This window comes from Sphaeramia orbicularis, chromosome 10, assembly GCF_902148855.1.
Source record: "Sphaeramia orbicularis chromosome 10, fSphaOr1.1, whole genome shotgun sequence".
NCBI classification, from domain to species: domain Eukaryota; kingdom Metazoa; phylum Chordata; class Actinopteri; order Kurtiformes; family Apogonidae; genus Sphaeramia; species Sphaeramia orbicularis.
Genome location: NC_043966.1, coordinates 51,234,632 through 51,251,222, shown reverse-complemented (window position 1 = coordinate 51,251,222; position 16,591 = coordinate 51,234,632). Strand labels below are relative to the sequence as shown.

Here is a 16,591-nt window from a genome sequence, read left to right as displayed (position 1 = left end):
TGTTTCCATTGAAGAGTGTTTGGTTTCTGATGTGTGATTCTAGTAAAGTCCCATCTCGCAACATGTCGCACTTCTCATAAAATACTGTATAGTTCTCGTGAGACGCTGGTTTAAGGCAGATGTTTGCCTCAGTTGGATCCAAACCTCCATGGTGTTGCCACTGTAGTGTGGGTTCATCTACTGCTATTGCACTGACTGTCTTCAACTACACAAGAAGGGAACGCAGAACCAGCCCAAGGAAAGTCCACATTTATGGACACCATTTAATACACTGTGTGATGTTCCTGAACCTCTGGTAAATTGCAAAAGTAAAGTGTGCGTTAGAAAACTGGTAATGGAAACAACAAAATGTCGCAAAAACTGTCAAAGATCGCAAAAAAGTTTTTCCATTCTCATGAGGTGTTTTTTTAGTCGTTTGGATATATTAGTGTAGTGTACCAGTGAACTGTAAACCCATGGAGTGGATTTGTCCTGTTCATGTGGTCCCAGTGGTTTTGTCCTGTTCATGTGGTCTCAGTGGTTTTGTCCTGTTCATGTGGTCCCAGTGGTTTTGTCCTGTTCATGTGGTCCCAGTGGTTTTGTCCTGTTCATGTGGTCCCAGTGGTTTTGTCCTGTTCATGTGGTCTCAGTGGTTTTGTCCTGTTCATGTGGTCTCGGTGGTTTTCTCCTGTTCATGTGGTCTCGGTGGTTTTCTCCTGTTCATGTGGTCCCGGTGGTTTTGTCCTGTTCATGTGGTCTCAGTGGTTTTGTCCTGTTCATGTGGTCCCAGTGGTTTTGTCCTGTTCATGTGGTCCCAGTGGTTTTGTCCTGTTCATGTGGTCTCAGTGGTTTTGTCCTGTTCATGTGGTCTCGGTGGTTTTGTCCTGTTCATGTGGTCTCGGTGGTTTTCTCCTGTTCATGTGGTCCCGGTGGTTTTGTCCTGTTCATGTGGTCTCAGTGGTTTTGTCCTGTTCATGTGGTCTCAGTGGTTTTGTCCTGTTCATGTGGTCTCGGTGGTTTTCTCCTGTTCATGTGGTCTCTGTGGTTTTCTCCTGTTCATGTGGTCCCGGTGGTTTTGTCCTGTTCATGTGGTCTCAGTGGTTTTGTCCTGTTCATGTGGTCTCAGTGGTTTTGTCCTGTTCATGTGGTCTCAGTGGTTTATTTCCTGTTCATGTGATCCCGGTGGTTTTGTCCTCTGTAGTTGAAGACAGTCAGTGCAATAGCAGTAAATGAACCCGCACTACAGTGGCAACACCATGGAGGTTCTGATCCAATTGAGGCAAACATCTGCCTTAAAGCTCTACCGTATGATGTGGCATTTTTACACTTTTCTTTTGTCATCTTAAAATGCTCCTAATAAGTGTGTGTCAAACTAAAATGTAAAAGAAATCCACCAGGTATTGAAACTCAAAAATGTTTAATTCTCATATATTTCTAATAAAAGTCTGACCAATCATTTTAGTCGGTCCGAATGAAATAATTGGCCGAACCTGACTGAGCCTCCTGTCAATCATCCATTACGGCCGTCCAGCATCTGATCCATTATCGCCGTCTCACATCCGATATGTGTTCCTCTGAATCTGACGCTTCACTGGCGCTGCTTCTCCTGTCACTGACCACAGTCTACTGACCACTGACCACAGTCTGCTGTCCACTGACCACAGTCTACTGTCTAGGATGTGTTTGGATAGAACTGACATGCACATGTGGAAGGGAAAAAACGGATTTATGAACAGAAACGACAACTGAGGGGAACAAACAGGAGTCTGATGAATGAAGGATGGAGATAAAAGTCCAGAAGTCAGCTGTACTGGACTGAACAGGTCTGCATAAAGCTCAGCTTTTCTGACGGTGGGACTCATACAGGTACATGTACATGGTGTCACACATGTAAGATGATGTAGGATGATAATTGTATGGACTATGAAACTTCAAATGTCCACGGAAAATTCGCGGAGGCCGCGCGTTCACAGTGCGCGCGCCCATCCCCTGGGCACTGCAGTGAAGACCCTGACCCAGTACTGCACAGACCAGGTCTACTGATGGACCAGGTCTAATGATGGAACAGGTCTACTGATGGACCAGGTCTACTGATGGAACAGGAGCCGCGGGCCCGCGGCAGGTGGATGATGTATCTGATTACTGAGGGAGGGGTCCGCGGACACGCCAAAACAGACCGGACCTCCGCCTCTGCTTCCTCCTCCGTTTCCATCGCGCATCAGGAGAGAGGAGGAGGAGCCTCAGAGCGCAGGCAGAGGGAAGGGGGCGGGGCTTTGGAGGGAGGCGGGTTGTTCATGTTCAAACTTTTACTAAGTGCTGTGAGAAATGCCACATCGGTAGGTAGAGGTAGAGCTTTAAACCAGAACCAGAACACAACTAGACAGGACTGGACCACAATGAACACATGTGGACAGACGGGACTGGACTAGAATCACACAGCAGAACAAAACACTGTTCAATGGAAACACCTACAAGGACAAACTGGACTGGGTCCAAACTGTGGAAATATCACTTTTATTTATTTCTGCCGGCGTACCTACTCCAAGAAATACAGCCTTTTAAACTACTTATTTTTGCCTCTTAACGCTTTCTTCACTCATACCTAACCTAACTTCATACCTAACCTAACTTCATACCTAACCTAACCTCCTAACCGTGTCTTTTTCTAACCTGAGTGGTTTAATCTAACAATCGAAGTGACCGATTGTTAGATTTCTTTTCTCACCATCTTTTCACCTCTACAGCACCATTGACCCAAACCGCCATCAGGGCAGGTAAGTATTGTCAGTGGATCCTTACCTGTGGCTGTCACTGACCGCTTCCCGCGCTCTGCCCCGGTATCTCGCTGCTGCCACCATGGCGTCATCCACATCACCCGGAGATAGTCCTCTCATCCAAGCAAACAAACCCCTGGTAAAGGCTTACCAGACGATCGCGGATCTCAAGTGGGTCATAATAACCTATAAATACTCACAACTCCAAATTTTTCTTTTTGTAAATGTAAATGTTTTCATGTATTTAACTAAAACAAAATATAATATTGCAAAAATATCTGAATAATCTAAACAAATATGAACAACCTGAAATGTCTTTAATTACACATTTTTTTCAGTTTTTTCATATTATTCACATTGTTTGAAAGGATAGCTTGTAGATGCATTTTCATAATGTAATTTTACTTTTGCACCTGGAACAGGTCTGACTTACTGCCGGCAATGCGAACCAGGTTCCTGCTTCAGTCATACAAGGACTGGACTGCCCTCAGCAGAGGGCCCCGGACCCCATACTCCCAAAGCACCCCCCACAGGATACCACGAGGGACACGGTCGAACACCTTCTCCAAATCCACAAAACACATGTAGACCAGTTGGGCCAACTCCCATGAACCCTCGAGCACCCGATGGAGAGTATAGAGCTGGTCCAGCGATCCACGTCTGGGACGAAAACCGCATTGTTCCTCTTGGATCCGAGGTTCGACTATCGGTCCTCCTCTCCAGTACCCTGGAATAGACTTTCCCTGGGAGGCTGAGGAGTGTGATCCCCCTGTGGTTGGAGCACATCCTCTGGTCCCCCTTCTTAAAAAGGGGGACCACCACCCCGGTCTGCCAATCCAGAGGAACTGTCCCCGACTGCCACGCGATGTTACAGAGACATGTCAGCCCAGACAGTCCCTGCACATCCAGAGACTTAAGGTACTCAGGGCGAATCTCATCCACCCCCGGTGCCCTGCCACCGAGGAGCTGTCCAACCACCTCAGTGACTTCAACTGCCCTTTGTCACCGGTCCTGTTCATAATTTTTATGGACAGAATTTCTAGGCGCAGCCAAGGACCAGAGGGGGTCTGGTTTGGGGACCACAGGATTTCATCTCTGCTTTTTGCAGATGACGTTGTCCTGTTGGCCTCATCAAACCTGGACCTTCAGCGTGCACTGGGGCGGTTTGCAGCCGAGTGTGAAGCGAGCGGGATGAGGATCAGCACCTCCAAATCTGAGGCCATGGTTCTCGACAGGAAAAAGGTGGTCTGCCCTCTCCGGGTCGGTGGAGAGTCTTTGCCCCAAGTGGAGGAGTTCAAGTATCTTGGAGTCTTGTTCATGAGTGAGGGAAGGATGGAGCGTGAGATTGACAGACGGATCGGTGCAGCGTCTGCAGTGATGCAGTCGCTGTACCGGTCTGTTGTGGTGAAGAAGGAGCTGAGCCAAGAGGCGAAGCTCTCGATTTACCGGTCAATCTACGTTCCTACCCTCACCTATGGTCATGAGCTTTGGGTCATGACCGAAAAGACAAGATCCAGGATACAAGCGGTCGAAATGAGTTTCCTCTGTCGGGTGGCTGGGCGCACCCTTAGGGATAGGGTGAGGAGCTCAGTCACCAGGGAGGAGCTCGGAATAGAACCGCTGCTCCTCCACATCAAGAGGGGCCAGCTGAGGTGGCTCGGGCATCTGTTTCAGATGCCTCCTGGACGCCTCCCTGTGGAGGTGTTCCGGGCATGTCCCACCGGGAGGAGACCTCGGGGAAGACCCAGGACACGTTGGAGAGACCATGTCTCTCGGCTGGCCTGGGAACGCCTCGGGGTCCCCCCGGAAGAGCTGGAGGAGGAGTCTGGGGAGAGGGAAGTCTGGGCATCCCTGCTTAGACTGTTGCCCCCGCGACCCAGCCCCGGATAAGCGGTGGATAATGGATGGATGGAATTTTACTTTTTTCACTCTAAAACATAGAGAAAAGTTTAGAGTTGACATAATTAATATATTATTATATTATAATTTTACTGTTTCAGCCCACTTCTGATCAAATTTAGCTGAATGTGGCTCCTGAACTAAAACGAGTTTGACAGCCCTGTTACAAGTAAATAAAGTACAAAGAAATCTGGTAAAAATTTTAATCTATGAAATTTGAGTCTCAGTTAGCGTTCATAGATCAGATCTGTCATCTGTTTCGGGGATCATGAATTAATATCTCGAAAATTAAATCAAACTATCCCTGTGAAAAAAACACAAACAAGTGCATTCAGGCCTATACAACACCCAACTGAAATAAATAAAAGAAACACTAAATCAACAAAATTAACAAAAGAAGCATTAAGTCACCAATATTATCTTTGAAATCTATTGTCCAGTTTAAAACATTTGATAATAAAGGAATCAGATGTTTTAAATTACATTATGTTAATAAAGCAATTCAAACAGTTCCAGAGCTTCATGTCTGTTTACATCCAACTACAGATGTCATTGAACAGCACATATTAAAGATTTGATGACGTGTTTTAGGCAGAAATGAAGCCGTTAAATGTGAGTTATGTGTAGAAAATGGGTTTAATAACAGGTCGGGTCGGTTGTGGGTCTAATGTACATGGGTACGGACGGGTGCGGGTTTGGAAAAGTGGACTCGTGCAGGACTCTGCTCAGGAGTTTTTGTCTTTCCCCACACATGAAGATTTTTCATTGTAAATATTGAAGAAGTTTAATATTTACGACTGTCGGCCCCGACCCGTTTCAGAGCTGATTATCGGGACAAATTAACTCTTAACACACCTCAGACCACAGGAGAATCTGACAGGATAATCTCATGAAACATAACATAATCTGGGGTTGCCACCCTTGGTCGGGAAGGGGGAAAATCAGGACAAAAACAGCCCGATTATCTGTAATTGTGTACCCGCCTTACTGTGAGGTGACAGCACCAACCACTGCCTCAGATCATTATTACATTCCAGTTTAAAGGTTGACTGTTATTCCTAAATGAAAGCTGAGGAAACAGGAAGGCTTAGAAGACGTTTAGAAGTTTATGTTATTAAATTATCACAACAAAACACAACAACATGAACATGACGTATTTTCAGTATTCTTCTGCTCCATGCCAGGATGCATCCACAGTATAAATGTGGTGCAGATATGTCCATGCGTTCTTCAGATAATGCGATTATGTCGTTGAATGGACAGACGAACAGACGACAAAACAATTAAAATATGCCTTCGGCCATTTCTGGCTGAGGGGGTAAAAATGATGAATACAAAGTAAAAGATGCATCTAAAAGTATCTGAACCAAACAGTAATAATCATTGCTCTGTCACTGAGTCAGTTCTGTTTGTGTTGAATGAACCCTGACTGGACCTCTGAAATAGAGGACGACACAAAGGCACTAATATGAGGAGACAGACAGACAGTTACAAACACACAGCTTCAATACAAGAAACACCAAACAAATACAGTTTCCTTCGTTCACTCATTTCAGAAAAGTATGATAAATACATTCCACATATATATATATATATATATATCCAGCAGGAACAGTTCAACATCAGTTTATGCATACGATGGCAGTATTAAACAAGGAATATTGGCCTAAAACATAAACCTTTATCAATTCTAATCCATCAGTGTTTATAAAAATATTGTGAGAAGCCATATAAAATATACTTGTACACAGTTCAGTGTTATGTACACTGTATTAAATATTATTACATGTTTTAAAGGCCAACACACATCAGATCACTCATCATGTGCGCTGGTTTACGTGGCGTTCACATACAGCAGTAAATGCATCTCCTTTGGTCGGTGTGTTTTGTATGGAGGTCAGTTGAGGGCGTAGTTGAACTGGTTGGAGAACTTGTCGTGTTTCCTCCTGTCAGCTTTATCCAACACCTGAGCCATTCGACGCATGGAGCTCCTGGAACGATGGACATGTGGGTTAGAAAACAACCACTGGACAAGTCATATGTTTGCAGCAGGACAAAGATGGTAACACAATGTTTTTCATTATAATTTCAATCTAATAATTGAATTATTCACAGTTGTTACATGGAAAAATGCTAGTTCTTACTGTGTTTACACCTTATGTCATAACTACGCTGGTGTTTTAAACTATAGAGGATGGCTAGTCACTACGTCATCATAGTCTACAACGTTACTTCCGTGTCCAATCCTGGAATATTCAAAACGTTGTAAAATGGTGCAGTGCTGTGTCCTGTGTTCCAACAACAGAAAAGATGCAAATAGAACAATCTCTTATTTATCACTTTCCTCCCGACGAAAAGGAGAAGAGAAGATGGCTGAAGTTGATACAATACGTTGGATCTGAAATGATCAACAATACAGCTTAGTGTAGGCTAGCATCAGTAGCTAACGTTAGCTAGCCAGTAATAGTGCTAAACCAGGGGTCACCAACACGGTGCCCGCGGGCACCAGGTCGCCCGCAGGGACCACACGAGTCGCCCGCAGGCCTGTTCTAAAAATAGAACTAGTTCAGGGTTCTCCAACATGTTGCTCGCGATCTACCGGTGGTTCACCAAGGGTCACTAATATAAGAACACAAAGTTGATTCGTCATTTGTAGAACAGGTCTAAATTTCCACCCAATCAAAATTACAAGTGTCCTGCCCCCCTCCCGAGATGAAACGGTCAACTAGCTGTCAATCAAACTTTAGCGCTGGTTTGCTGCCTGTCATTGGAGAGGGGTGGAGCCCAGGATGAGCCAGATGCCAGGCAGGTAGTGGGTTCAGCCCCCAGCGATGTGGGCTGAATATAGTCAGGGAATTATTTTCACCAACGATGAGGCACGGACTTCTGTTTGACAAATGTGAAAGACGAGTGTGTGTGTGTGTGTGTGTATCTGATCTGTGGCGCGTTCTGGAAGTCAGTAAAAGATGCAACGTGGAGCGGAATTTCACCAAAGTTCACAGCAACTTTTCTGGAGATTCTCCAGTGGGAATCAGCCTCCGTGAAGAGAAGGTAAAAGAGCTGAAAACTACAGTCCAAAAACAACAGTCCATGTTCACTAAACTGACCAAGGCCAGCGCTTCAGCAGAGGCATCAGTAAAGTGGTTCACATCCTGGATCAGCGCAAACATATGTACACTATCTGCGCATGCGCTCAGACAGCTGGAGTCGGACCTGAACAGGTGCCTCGGTGTTTTACTCCAGTGTGATGACTGTAGAAGTGACGGGGATGGTGGATTTATGGGCACGAAGTTCTGGTTTTAATTAATATGTTTTGACAGCATATGTGAATTTAGAAAAGGTCAAATCCTTCAGAAAAACCGCAGCACATGCTGGTGAAGTTTTATTGTGTGACAGCATTCCTTTTCACAATTTCAAAGTATTAAAAATGCACATACAGGTGTGTAGTATTTGTTTTTAGTAATTCTATAAAAATATGCAGGATTGTTCCATTTCATAATTTTTGACATAGTATTAAAATATTTAGGAATACAGCAGCAAATGCTTGTATTTGTTTTTTTCTACTTTTGATTTTCTTAAAGTAAAATAATAGTTTCATATAAACACTTTTTAAGTATTGTAAATATTAAAACAAAGATATATAAATAAATAAATAAATAAATAAAATAAATGAAGAGCACAATGTTACAAACGTATGATACAAAATATGTGTATGTATGAAAAATAGCTATGTAAATAAATGTTGCTAAATTAGAGTAGCCCTCCGGCAGCTTCATTAGGTAAAAGTAGCCCACAGAAGAGAAAAGGTTGGTGACCCCTGTGCTAAACATTAGCTTATATAACATTACATGTCTACATGTAACTTTAAAGCAAAATGATGTATGTGTGTGTGTTGTCCGTTACGTTGTCAAACAGTGATGATGTATTTTGTGGGTGGGGCCTAACTAGTGTCAGACAGTGTCAGTTGTGGTGTCAACAGTAGATGGAACATGAAAATAAGGACAGAAACAGAGTCATGGCAGATCCAGAGGCCTTCTCAACGAGAGACAAGGTGTACAGATAAGTGGACCATTAGCAGCGGGGGGGTGTCCTGATTCAGACTCACTGTGGGCTCAGTGGGTGGAGCCAAACAAATGGACCCAGCTCCAGTGGACGGACCTGTGTTTGTATGTGGGTGAAAAACCCAGAGTTTCCACTAAAGAAAAGCTGAAGGAGGACAAACCCATCCATGACTAGGGCTGTGAATTGGCAAGAATCTGGCGATACAATACAAATCACAATACTAGGATCACAATACGATATATCACAATATATCATGATAGAGTTAAAAAAGGCAATTTTTTAAAATTTGTTTCTTTTTTTAAATGATTATTTCCTGGAAGAATTGAATTACTTGCTATGTCTTTTCCTGTTAAATGACCCAAATATAATACAGAACATGTCCTTGGTAGTTCGTATCCCAGTATTTTTCAAAGTTCTTCGCTGATATTGTTCCAATATTGGGATAGTTTTGTACACTGCCCAAAAACATGCACATGACCCACATCCTGCTCACCGCACAACCTCCAACAGGGCTGAGGTAATGATAGTGAAGCCTGTTGGATCTTTGGTGTTATAAAAAATCTCATTATGTTTTTCCAACAAAGTATTTTCCAATTTCTGGAATTAGATGTAGTCACTGGAGTTTCACATATTTCATACCATGTCTCATCACTTAATTCTACCAACAGTTCTTTTTTCCATTTATCTCTAATATACAGAGTTGAAGTTTTCCTGTTAGACACCAATCCCTGATACAGTTTGATACAGTTTATCACTTTTCCTCCTTCGTTCTTATGCGCTTTACCCACAGTTTCAGTGATCTGGTTTATTTCACCTGGGAGGTCTGGTTTTATCTCTTTTTGATAATGGTCTCTGATTCCACTTTTCATTTTTAACCCCCCAAAACGCCGTTGCCATCTAAACGAAAGGCGCATCTGATAAAATATTTTGTGGTTTTCACCCAAGAGCGTTGTGTAAACTGGGCCTTAGAAACTTTGTCTAAGATTTTTAAGCGACCACTCCCTTCAGACCCAATACCAATAATGTTGGGTGTGGAACCAACAGGAGTGGACCTTAGTGCTAAACAGAGGATTGTTCTGAGGTTTGTGACACTACTTTGCTAAACTGGAGGAACAAAACTCCTCCGACTCATCAGGCTCTGTTGAAAGACATTATGCAATACTTACATTTGGAGAAAATCTAATTTTCGATAAAAGATCATGTAAAGTTATTCTTACTCAGTTTGGCAGCCTTTCATCACTTACTTTAACAGTAAGTAAATAGGGGCACAACTGATACAAACATACATACAGTAGTGTAACAACGGTTGGGAATAGACTAATGTGTGGTTTATTTGTGTATTTACCTGCAATAACACACTCGCTGCTGTCTGTCCCATACAAGAACATGACAGCGTGTGTTTGTTTGGAACTATTGAGGCTTACTTGAACCACCTGATCACCGTAGCAGCAACATCAAAGCGTGTTGCAACTCTGTCTCTCTGTGGCTCTGCACATAGCTTATTAATAACAAACTGATCAGAAAGATCCAAACTCAATCTCATGAAATGTACTTAAAAAGACTGAAATCAACGTTAGAAAAAATGTACTGGATATGTAGACTGAGTTGTTACTTTGGCCAAACAGAATAACCTGAGTGTGTGTGTGGGGGGGTGATGATGACTATCCTTATATACAGCCCACAACTCAATTTTCACAATTAAAAACAAATATCAGAAATGTAACACTACTACCACAAAAAAATATTAATAATAGTCATGATTTATACCTGTGTTTCATTAATAATTCAAATATAAGGAGAATATACAGAATATACCATTCATCACTGTTGGTCATGTGACAGGAAGTGACCTACTTGTTGAAGACTTTCTTCTCCAGTCTGGATCGCGACGTGTTGGCGTTCTGCTTCAGATCACTGAGGTTGGGAAACTTCTTCTTCTTGCCTTTCCCCTTCCCTTTTTTGCCCACCCTATTAGAGCCCAGGTCCTGTCCTGTGGCAGCCTCGATGTCTCGCATGAGCTCCACATCCCGCCAATCTGAAACACAGGAACAACAAACGGACGTGAATCATGTTAGATGTGAATGCGGGTTGGACCTTTTTTTAAAAATTATTTTTATCAAAAATACAACTTCTCAAACAGATAACAGGAAATGGAAATGCACTCCATACATCAACAAAAAACTCGAGGCATTAAAATAATAATAATGCAACGTTCATAATGATAAAACATGAAAAAACAGGCATTCAAATAATACTGTAAACACATTTCAGCTGCTTCACAAATTGTTTCCACAGTCGGAGGAGTTTCTTCAAACATTCATAGAGGAGAAAAATATTTTTACAGTATCAGTTTGGCAGCTGTTTTTTCCACTTGTTTTTATGTATGTGGTATTTACCCAGAATAAGAATGATGTTAACCAAAAGTGATGTATCTCGGTTCAGATTATTTTTTATATAACATGATATCTTGAACTGTAAATTGATTGATTGGTTTATTTGGAGCTTGTGCACTCTATGTATCATGTTGTTTCAATTTTACAATGAGACAGAACTAATATAACATCCACACATTATATACACATCCTTATGTGTACACAAATATACATAAATGTAGACAATAATTCACTATTAATATACACCCCTAGTAGCCTGAAAGGGAGTGAGAAGAAGTCAGACTTATTTACTCCAACCCCCAGTTTGACTTTTACGCTGTATGGTTACAGTTAGATCAGAGAAATTAGTTGTAAGCATGCATTAGTAAATAATGTAAATGACTAAAAGAAAAAACAAAACAACACACACAAGAGGACGAAAAATAAGAAAACACCAAATGACCTTCAAAGTCCTTCAAACACCCCCCCACACACACACACACAAAAGCTTTCACTGCTTTTCCTCCTATTGGTCAATCATACAATAGGACCAGGCAACAAAAACAAAATTATGTTCAATAGGATATAGTTTTATATTGTGATAATTATATTTAATATAATATGTGGTTCTGCAACATTTTGCAATTTTCATTTTTTACATCTTAATTTTCATTTTCATCTTGTTGCATCATTGATACAATATTTGTCTTTTAGGCTATTGTTGTCTTTTGCATGATTTTGTTTTGGTGCATCTTTTACAACATTTTTGTTTTCATATATTTTATATTATTAGAATTTCATGTCTTTTAGCTCAAATTTGTCTTATTGCATCAGTTTTGCCTTTCAGTGTTATCTTTCTCTTGTTGGGCTTTTAATCATACTTTCCATTTCGTTGTGTTTTTGTGATCTTTTACACCATTCTCAACTTTTATCTCCTTTTTTTTGCTTACAATGTTTCCAACTGTGGAAACTTTTCACATTTACGTCTTGCAAAATTGTAGTTTGTGCAGTTTTCATCTTTTGCACCAATTTCATCTTCTTGCATCTGCCGCATTTATGTGTTTTTCATTTTTTTTTATATAAACTTTGTCTTGTTATTTATGATGCTCTTTTATTTTAAACTGTGTTTCCCTTGTTGGGTTTTTACCTCATTTTCTGCCTTTTCCAACATGTTTTTCTTTTAGACCTCTTTTATATTTTCCTGTTGTTGCATCTTTTACTTTTTTTTTAATCTTGTTGCATTTTTATGATTATTAAACTGAAAACAACAGTGTTTTGTGATTCTACATCCATTCATTCATTCTACAGGGTTTACTCAGGACCAAATATCTGTCTTTAAAAAAATTATGATTTCACATTTATCCTAACAATTATTGATATCAACTGCTCTGAACATGTTTTGTCCCTATCGACCTCCTCTAATACAGTTGTGTCTCACTGCTACAGCTCTGGATTGAGACTTAAACAAAAAGTAATTTCAATGGAATTGAGTGCAATGAAGTAATTACAACTGATAACATAAATGAGCTCATAATGTCCAGTTTTACAGACCATAAGTAGTAAACAGTGTGGAGTACAGGCTCATCTGGATCCAATTCCTGGTGTTAATGAAAAGTGTAATGTCATAATTCTAGGTGATAAAGTAAAAGCTGTTGTAATACAGAGTAATGATGGTCTAAATGAAGAGACAGTCCTAGTTAATGACGTACTGCGGTGGAATTAGAGATAAAGCTGCAGTAATGAAAAGTAATTACACTGTGATTGTGATGGGATTGAAGCTGGGCTCTGAGCTCTGTCAAAACACTGACCTGGGCTCAGTGAGGGTGGGGGGGCTGTTAATCAGACACTCTGACCTCGGGTCCGACTGGAACTCCAACTAGCCCCTCATTACACACACAAAGCAGTAATTGAAAAGCAGCTGGTGTATTTAGGAGAATCATTACTGCTAAAAAAGGAGCAGCTGCATTTGCATCGAGAGCATTGGCTTGCGTGTTTGTGGAATGAGTCCTCTGTTAGTTTGTTGGATTTTACAGTGATTTAAAAGAGAAAAAGAGCCAAAGATGGAAGAAAGGAACAAAAATGAAAGAATTATGAAGATAAAAGGAGAGGAGGGAAAAAAAGAAAAAGAGAAGGAGAGGAGAAATCAGAGGAGGACAGTCGTCTGAATGTAATGAGTGTTGCAGCAGGGCTCTTTTCTCTGTCAACACCTCTTAGCCCCTCCAGCTGGGGCCTGTGGGGGGGGTGCGCACACACACACACACACACACACACACTAGAGCCTGGGGGTCCTTTGGTTTGTTCAGATGTCTCTGAGCTACGCACCGCTAAGCACACGGACGGCGTGAGAATAAATCCAGAGGTGACACTGAGACACAGTGACAGACAGACAGACGTCCCTGTCCGTCAGTCTGAGCTTCACTAGGACCAAACATCCTCCATGCACAGATGCTGCAGTGGATGGAAGTACGCTGTTGAAACAGGCCTGAATATTTCCAACACACACTTGCAGGACTGTTCTTCTGTGTTTCCTCAAGTATTAGAGCTGCAACTATTGATTATTTTTGTAATCGATTAATCTTTTTTTTTTTACTTTGATTCAATTCGATTAAACAATTATTCAAATAGGTGAAAAAAGGATATAGAAAAAACATCTATATAGAGAAACAATAACAGCAATAACTAGAAAAGCACTCAGAGAGCACAGACCTCTGCCAAGGCAGATCAGTGGGCCCCTCCGTACCCCCCGTGCCCCCCCCAAAGCAGGATTTTTCAACCTTGGGGTCGGGACCCCACGTGGGGTCGAATGGAATTAGGGATGGGAATCGAGAACCAGTTCTTTTTGAGAATCGGATCCCAGTAGCTTGATTCCTTGGAATCGTTTGCCTGCCGTCTTAATAATTCTGCTTATTGATTCTGCCTTCATTGCGCATGCGCGATGATGTCACACGTACGCTGCATTGTTTTGGTCAGAACGTAGCCAACATGGCGTTGAGGCAGAAACGGTCTAAACAGACCACACCAGGTCCAAACACACCACACCAGGTCCAAACACACCACACCAGGTCCAAACAGACCACACCAGGTCTAAACAGACCACACCAGGTCCAAACACACCACACCAGGTCCAAACACACCACACCAGGTCCAAACAGACCACACCAGGTCTAAACAGACCACACCAGGTCCAAACACACCACACCAGGTCCAAACAGACCACACCAGGTCCAAACAGACCACACCAGGTCCACTTGGAACACTTGCAAAGCTTCGATTTCTTCAAAAGGGAGGAATCCCTCCAATATGCTCAAAGATTTGCCCACAGCATGTGATTAATTTGATTCGCTACTTAGCGGTGCTTGTGAATGTAGTGGCAGGCTGTCATCCGGGCCCAGTTCTGGTTCCGGTGCGGGCAGCAAACGTCGTACCCTCTCAAATTCAAGTTTCCGAAGGTAGGGGAAAGGAAATGAGGTCCACAACAACGGGAGACGGACAGGGTCGAACCGGTTCCATGTAGTTTAAAATGGAGAAATAGAGGAATTAGTAAAGCGTCTTTAGTTTCACTTTCACTGTACCGGGCCCAGTGTCATCTGTTCTTATTATTTATACATACTGTATATGGTATATTTTCTGTGTAGAGATGGAAATATAAAAGAAAGTTAATGCAAATACACCCATTTGTACTCTTTTACTCTCTCACCTAACGAGAATCGATAAGAGAATTGAAAAGCAAAATTGATAATGGAATCGTAATCATTAAATTCTTATCGATTCCCATCCCTACATGGAATTCATATGGGGTCGCCTGAAATTTCTAGTAATCGATAAAAAAAAAAATGTAAATAAATTACTAACAACAAATATTTTTTAATAACTTATAATTAAAACACCACACATTTTCCTAATAAAAATTGAGTTCAAATAAAATGCAGGATGTAGCATTTGAGAGGGCATATCTTGATTGACCCGATCACATGACTGCATGCGTTACTACGCTTCAGCCTGACAGTCGAAACCGGACCGAACAGAGAATGGAAAGATTTCTTCACCCGCCTGGCTCCACTAAGACATCTAAGAGAAACATGTCTGTTTTGAATGTCTGGGGTCACCAGAAATGTGTGATATTAAAATGGGGTCATGAGCCGAAAAAGGTTGGAAACCACTGCCCTAAAGGAACGGTGCAGTGGAGAAAGCACCAGTCTGTATTATCAACGGTACTGTTCTAGACCGGGGGGGTCAGACTCATTTCAGTTCAGGTTCCACATTCAGCCAAATTTGATCTGCAGTGGGCTAGACTGCAAAAATAATAACAAAATAATATATAAATAATGTCAACTCCAGACTTTCCTCTATGTTTCAGAGTGATAAAAAGTAAAACTAGAAGCACTCGGAGAGCGCAGACCTCCGCCAAGGCTGATCAGTGGCCCCCACCGTGGGCCCCCCCACGCCAAGGAGGTTATGTTTTTGCCAGGGTTTGTTTGTCTGTCTGTTTGTTTGTTTGTCCGTTAGTGTGCAACATAACTCAAAAAGTTATGGACAGATTTTGATGAAATTTTCTAGTCTGTGTCCCCCTCGTGGGCCCCCCCACCCCCGATCACCACCAAAATTTAATCATTTCTTCCTTATCCCATTTCCAACAAACGCTGAAAATTTCATCCAAATCTGTCCATAACTTTTTGAGTTATGTTGCACACTAACGGACAGACAAACAAACAAACAAACAGACAAACAAACAAACCCTGGCAAAAACATAACCTCCTTGGCGGAGGTAATTACATTATTAAAAAGTTAACATCTACAAATGATCCATTAAAACAATGCAAAAAACTTAAACTAAAATGTCTTAAGAAAATTAAGTGCAATTTTAACAATATTCTGCTTCAGTTTATCATTTACACATGTGCATCACAACTTACAGATCACAGTGGATCTTTAAATACACAAAACATTTAATAACAGGCAGAATAGTGTTGAAATGGCACTTACTTCTCTTAAGACATTTCCGATTGTTCGTATTTATTCAGGTTATTCAACTTTTTGGTGAAATGATAATTTGTTTTAGTGTAAATACAGTCAACACATGAAAGTTTTTGCATTTACAAAGAGAAAAATGTGTAGTTATCTTTATTGATAGGTTACAATGACAGCATTTTCCAGACTGACCCACTGGGGACTGAATTGGTCTGAATGTGGAACCTAAACTAAAATGATTGTTCATATCTTGGTATAACTTTTGCATTTCACAAATTCATTCCATGAGCTAGAGTGGAATCTTTGGCGGACGGATTTGGCCCCTGAGCCTCATGTTTGACATCCCTTTTCTAGACTGTCAGTGCTATTATTGTTTGTGTGATGTTTTCACATTCTTCACATACACATACACACACACACACACACACACACACACACAGTGCTGGATGTGCACTTGAGTTTTTGGTGTGCTATACTGCAGCAGGCCACCAGGGGGATTGAGATGTTTTATCTTCACTTCATGACGGCTATCACAGT

General features: G+C 41.6%; 1 protein-coding gene across 6 annotated transcripts in view; it reads right to left on the bottom strand.

Annotated features, from left to right (window-relative positions):
- Positions 1–6,135: 6,135 nt before the first annotated feature.
- The window catches only part of uvssa (UV-stimulated scaffold protein A), a 59,118-nt gene continuing 48,662 nt past the window's right edge, over positions 6,136–16,591 (bottom strand). For all 6 annotated transcript variants that reach the window (XM_030146342.1, XM_030146343.1, XM_030146344.1 and 3 more), the window contains exons 15-16: positions 10,569–10,749; positions 6,136–6,643 (exon numbers count right to left, since the gene is read on the bottom strand). In XM_030146342.1, the coding sequence (XP_030002202.1) occupies positions 6,550–6,643; positions 10,569–10,749 (275 nt within the window). In that variant the 3' untranslated portion in view covers positions 6,136–6,549. The remainder of the gene's footprint in view (positions 6,644–10,568; positions 10,750–16,591) is intronic.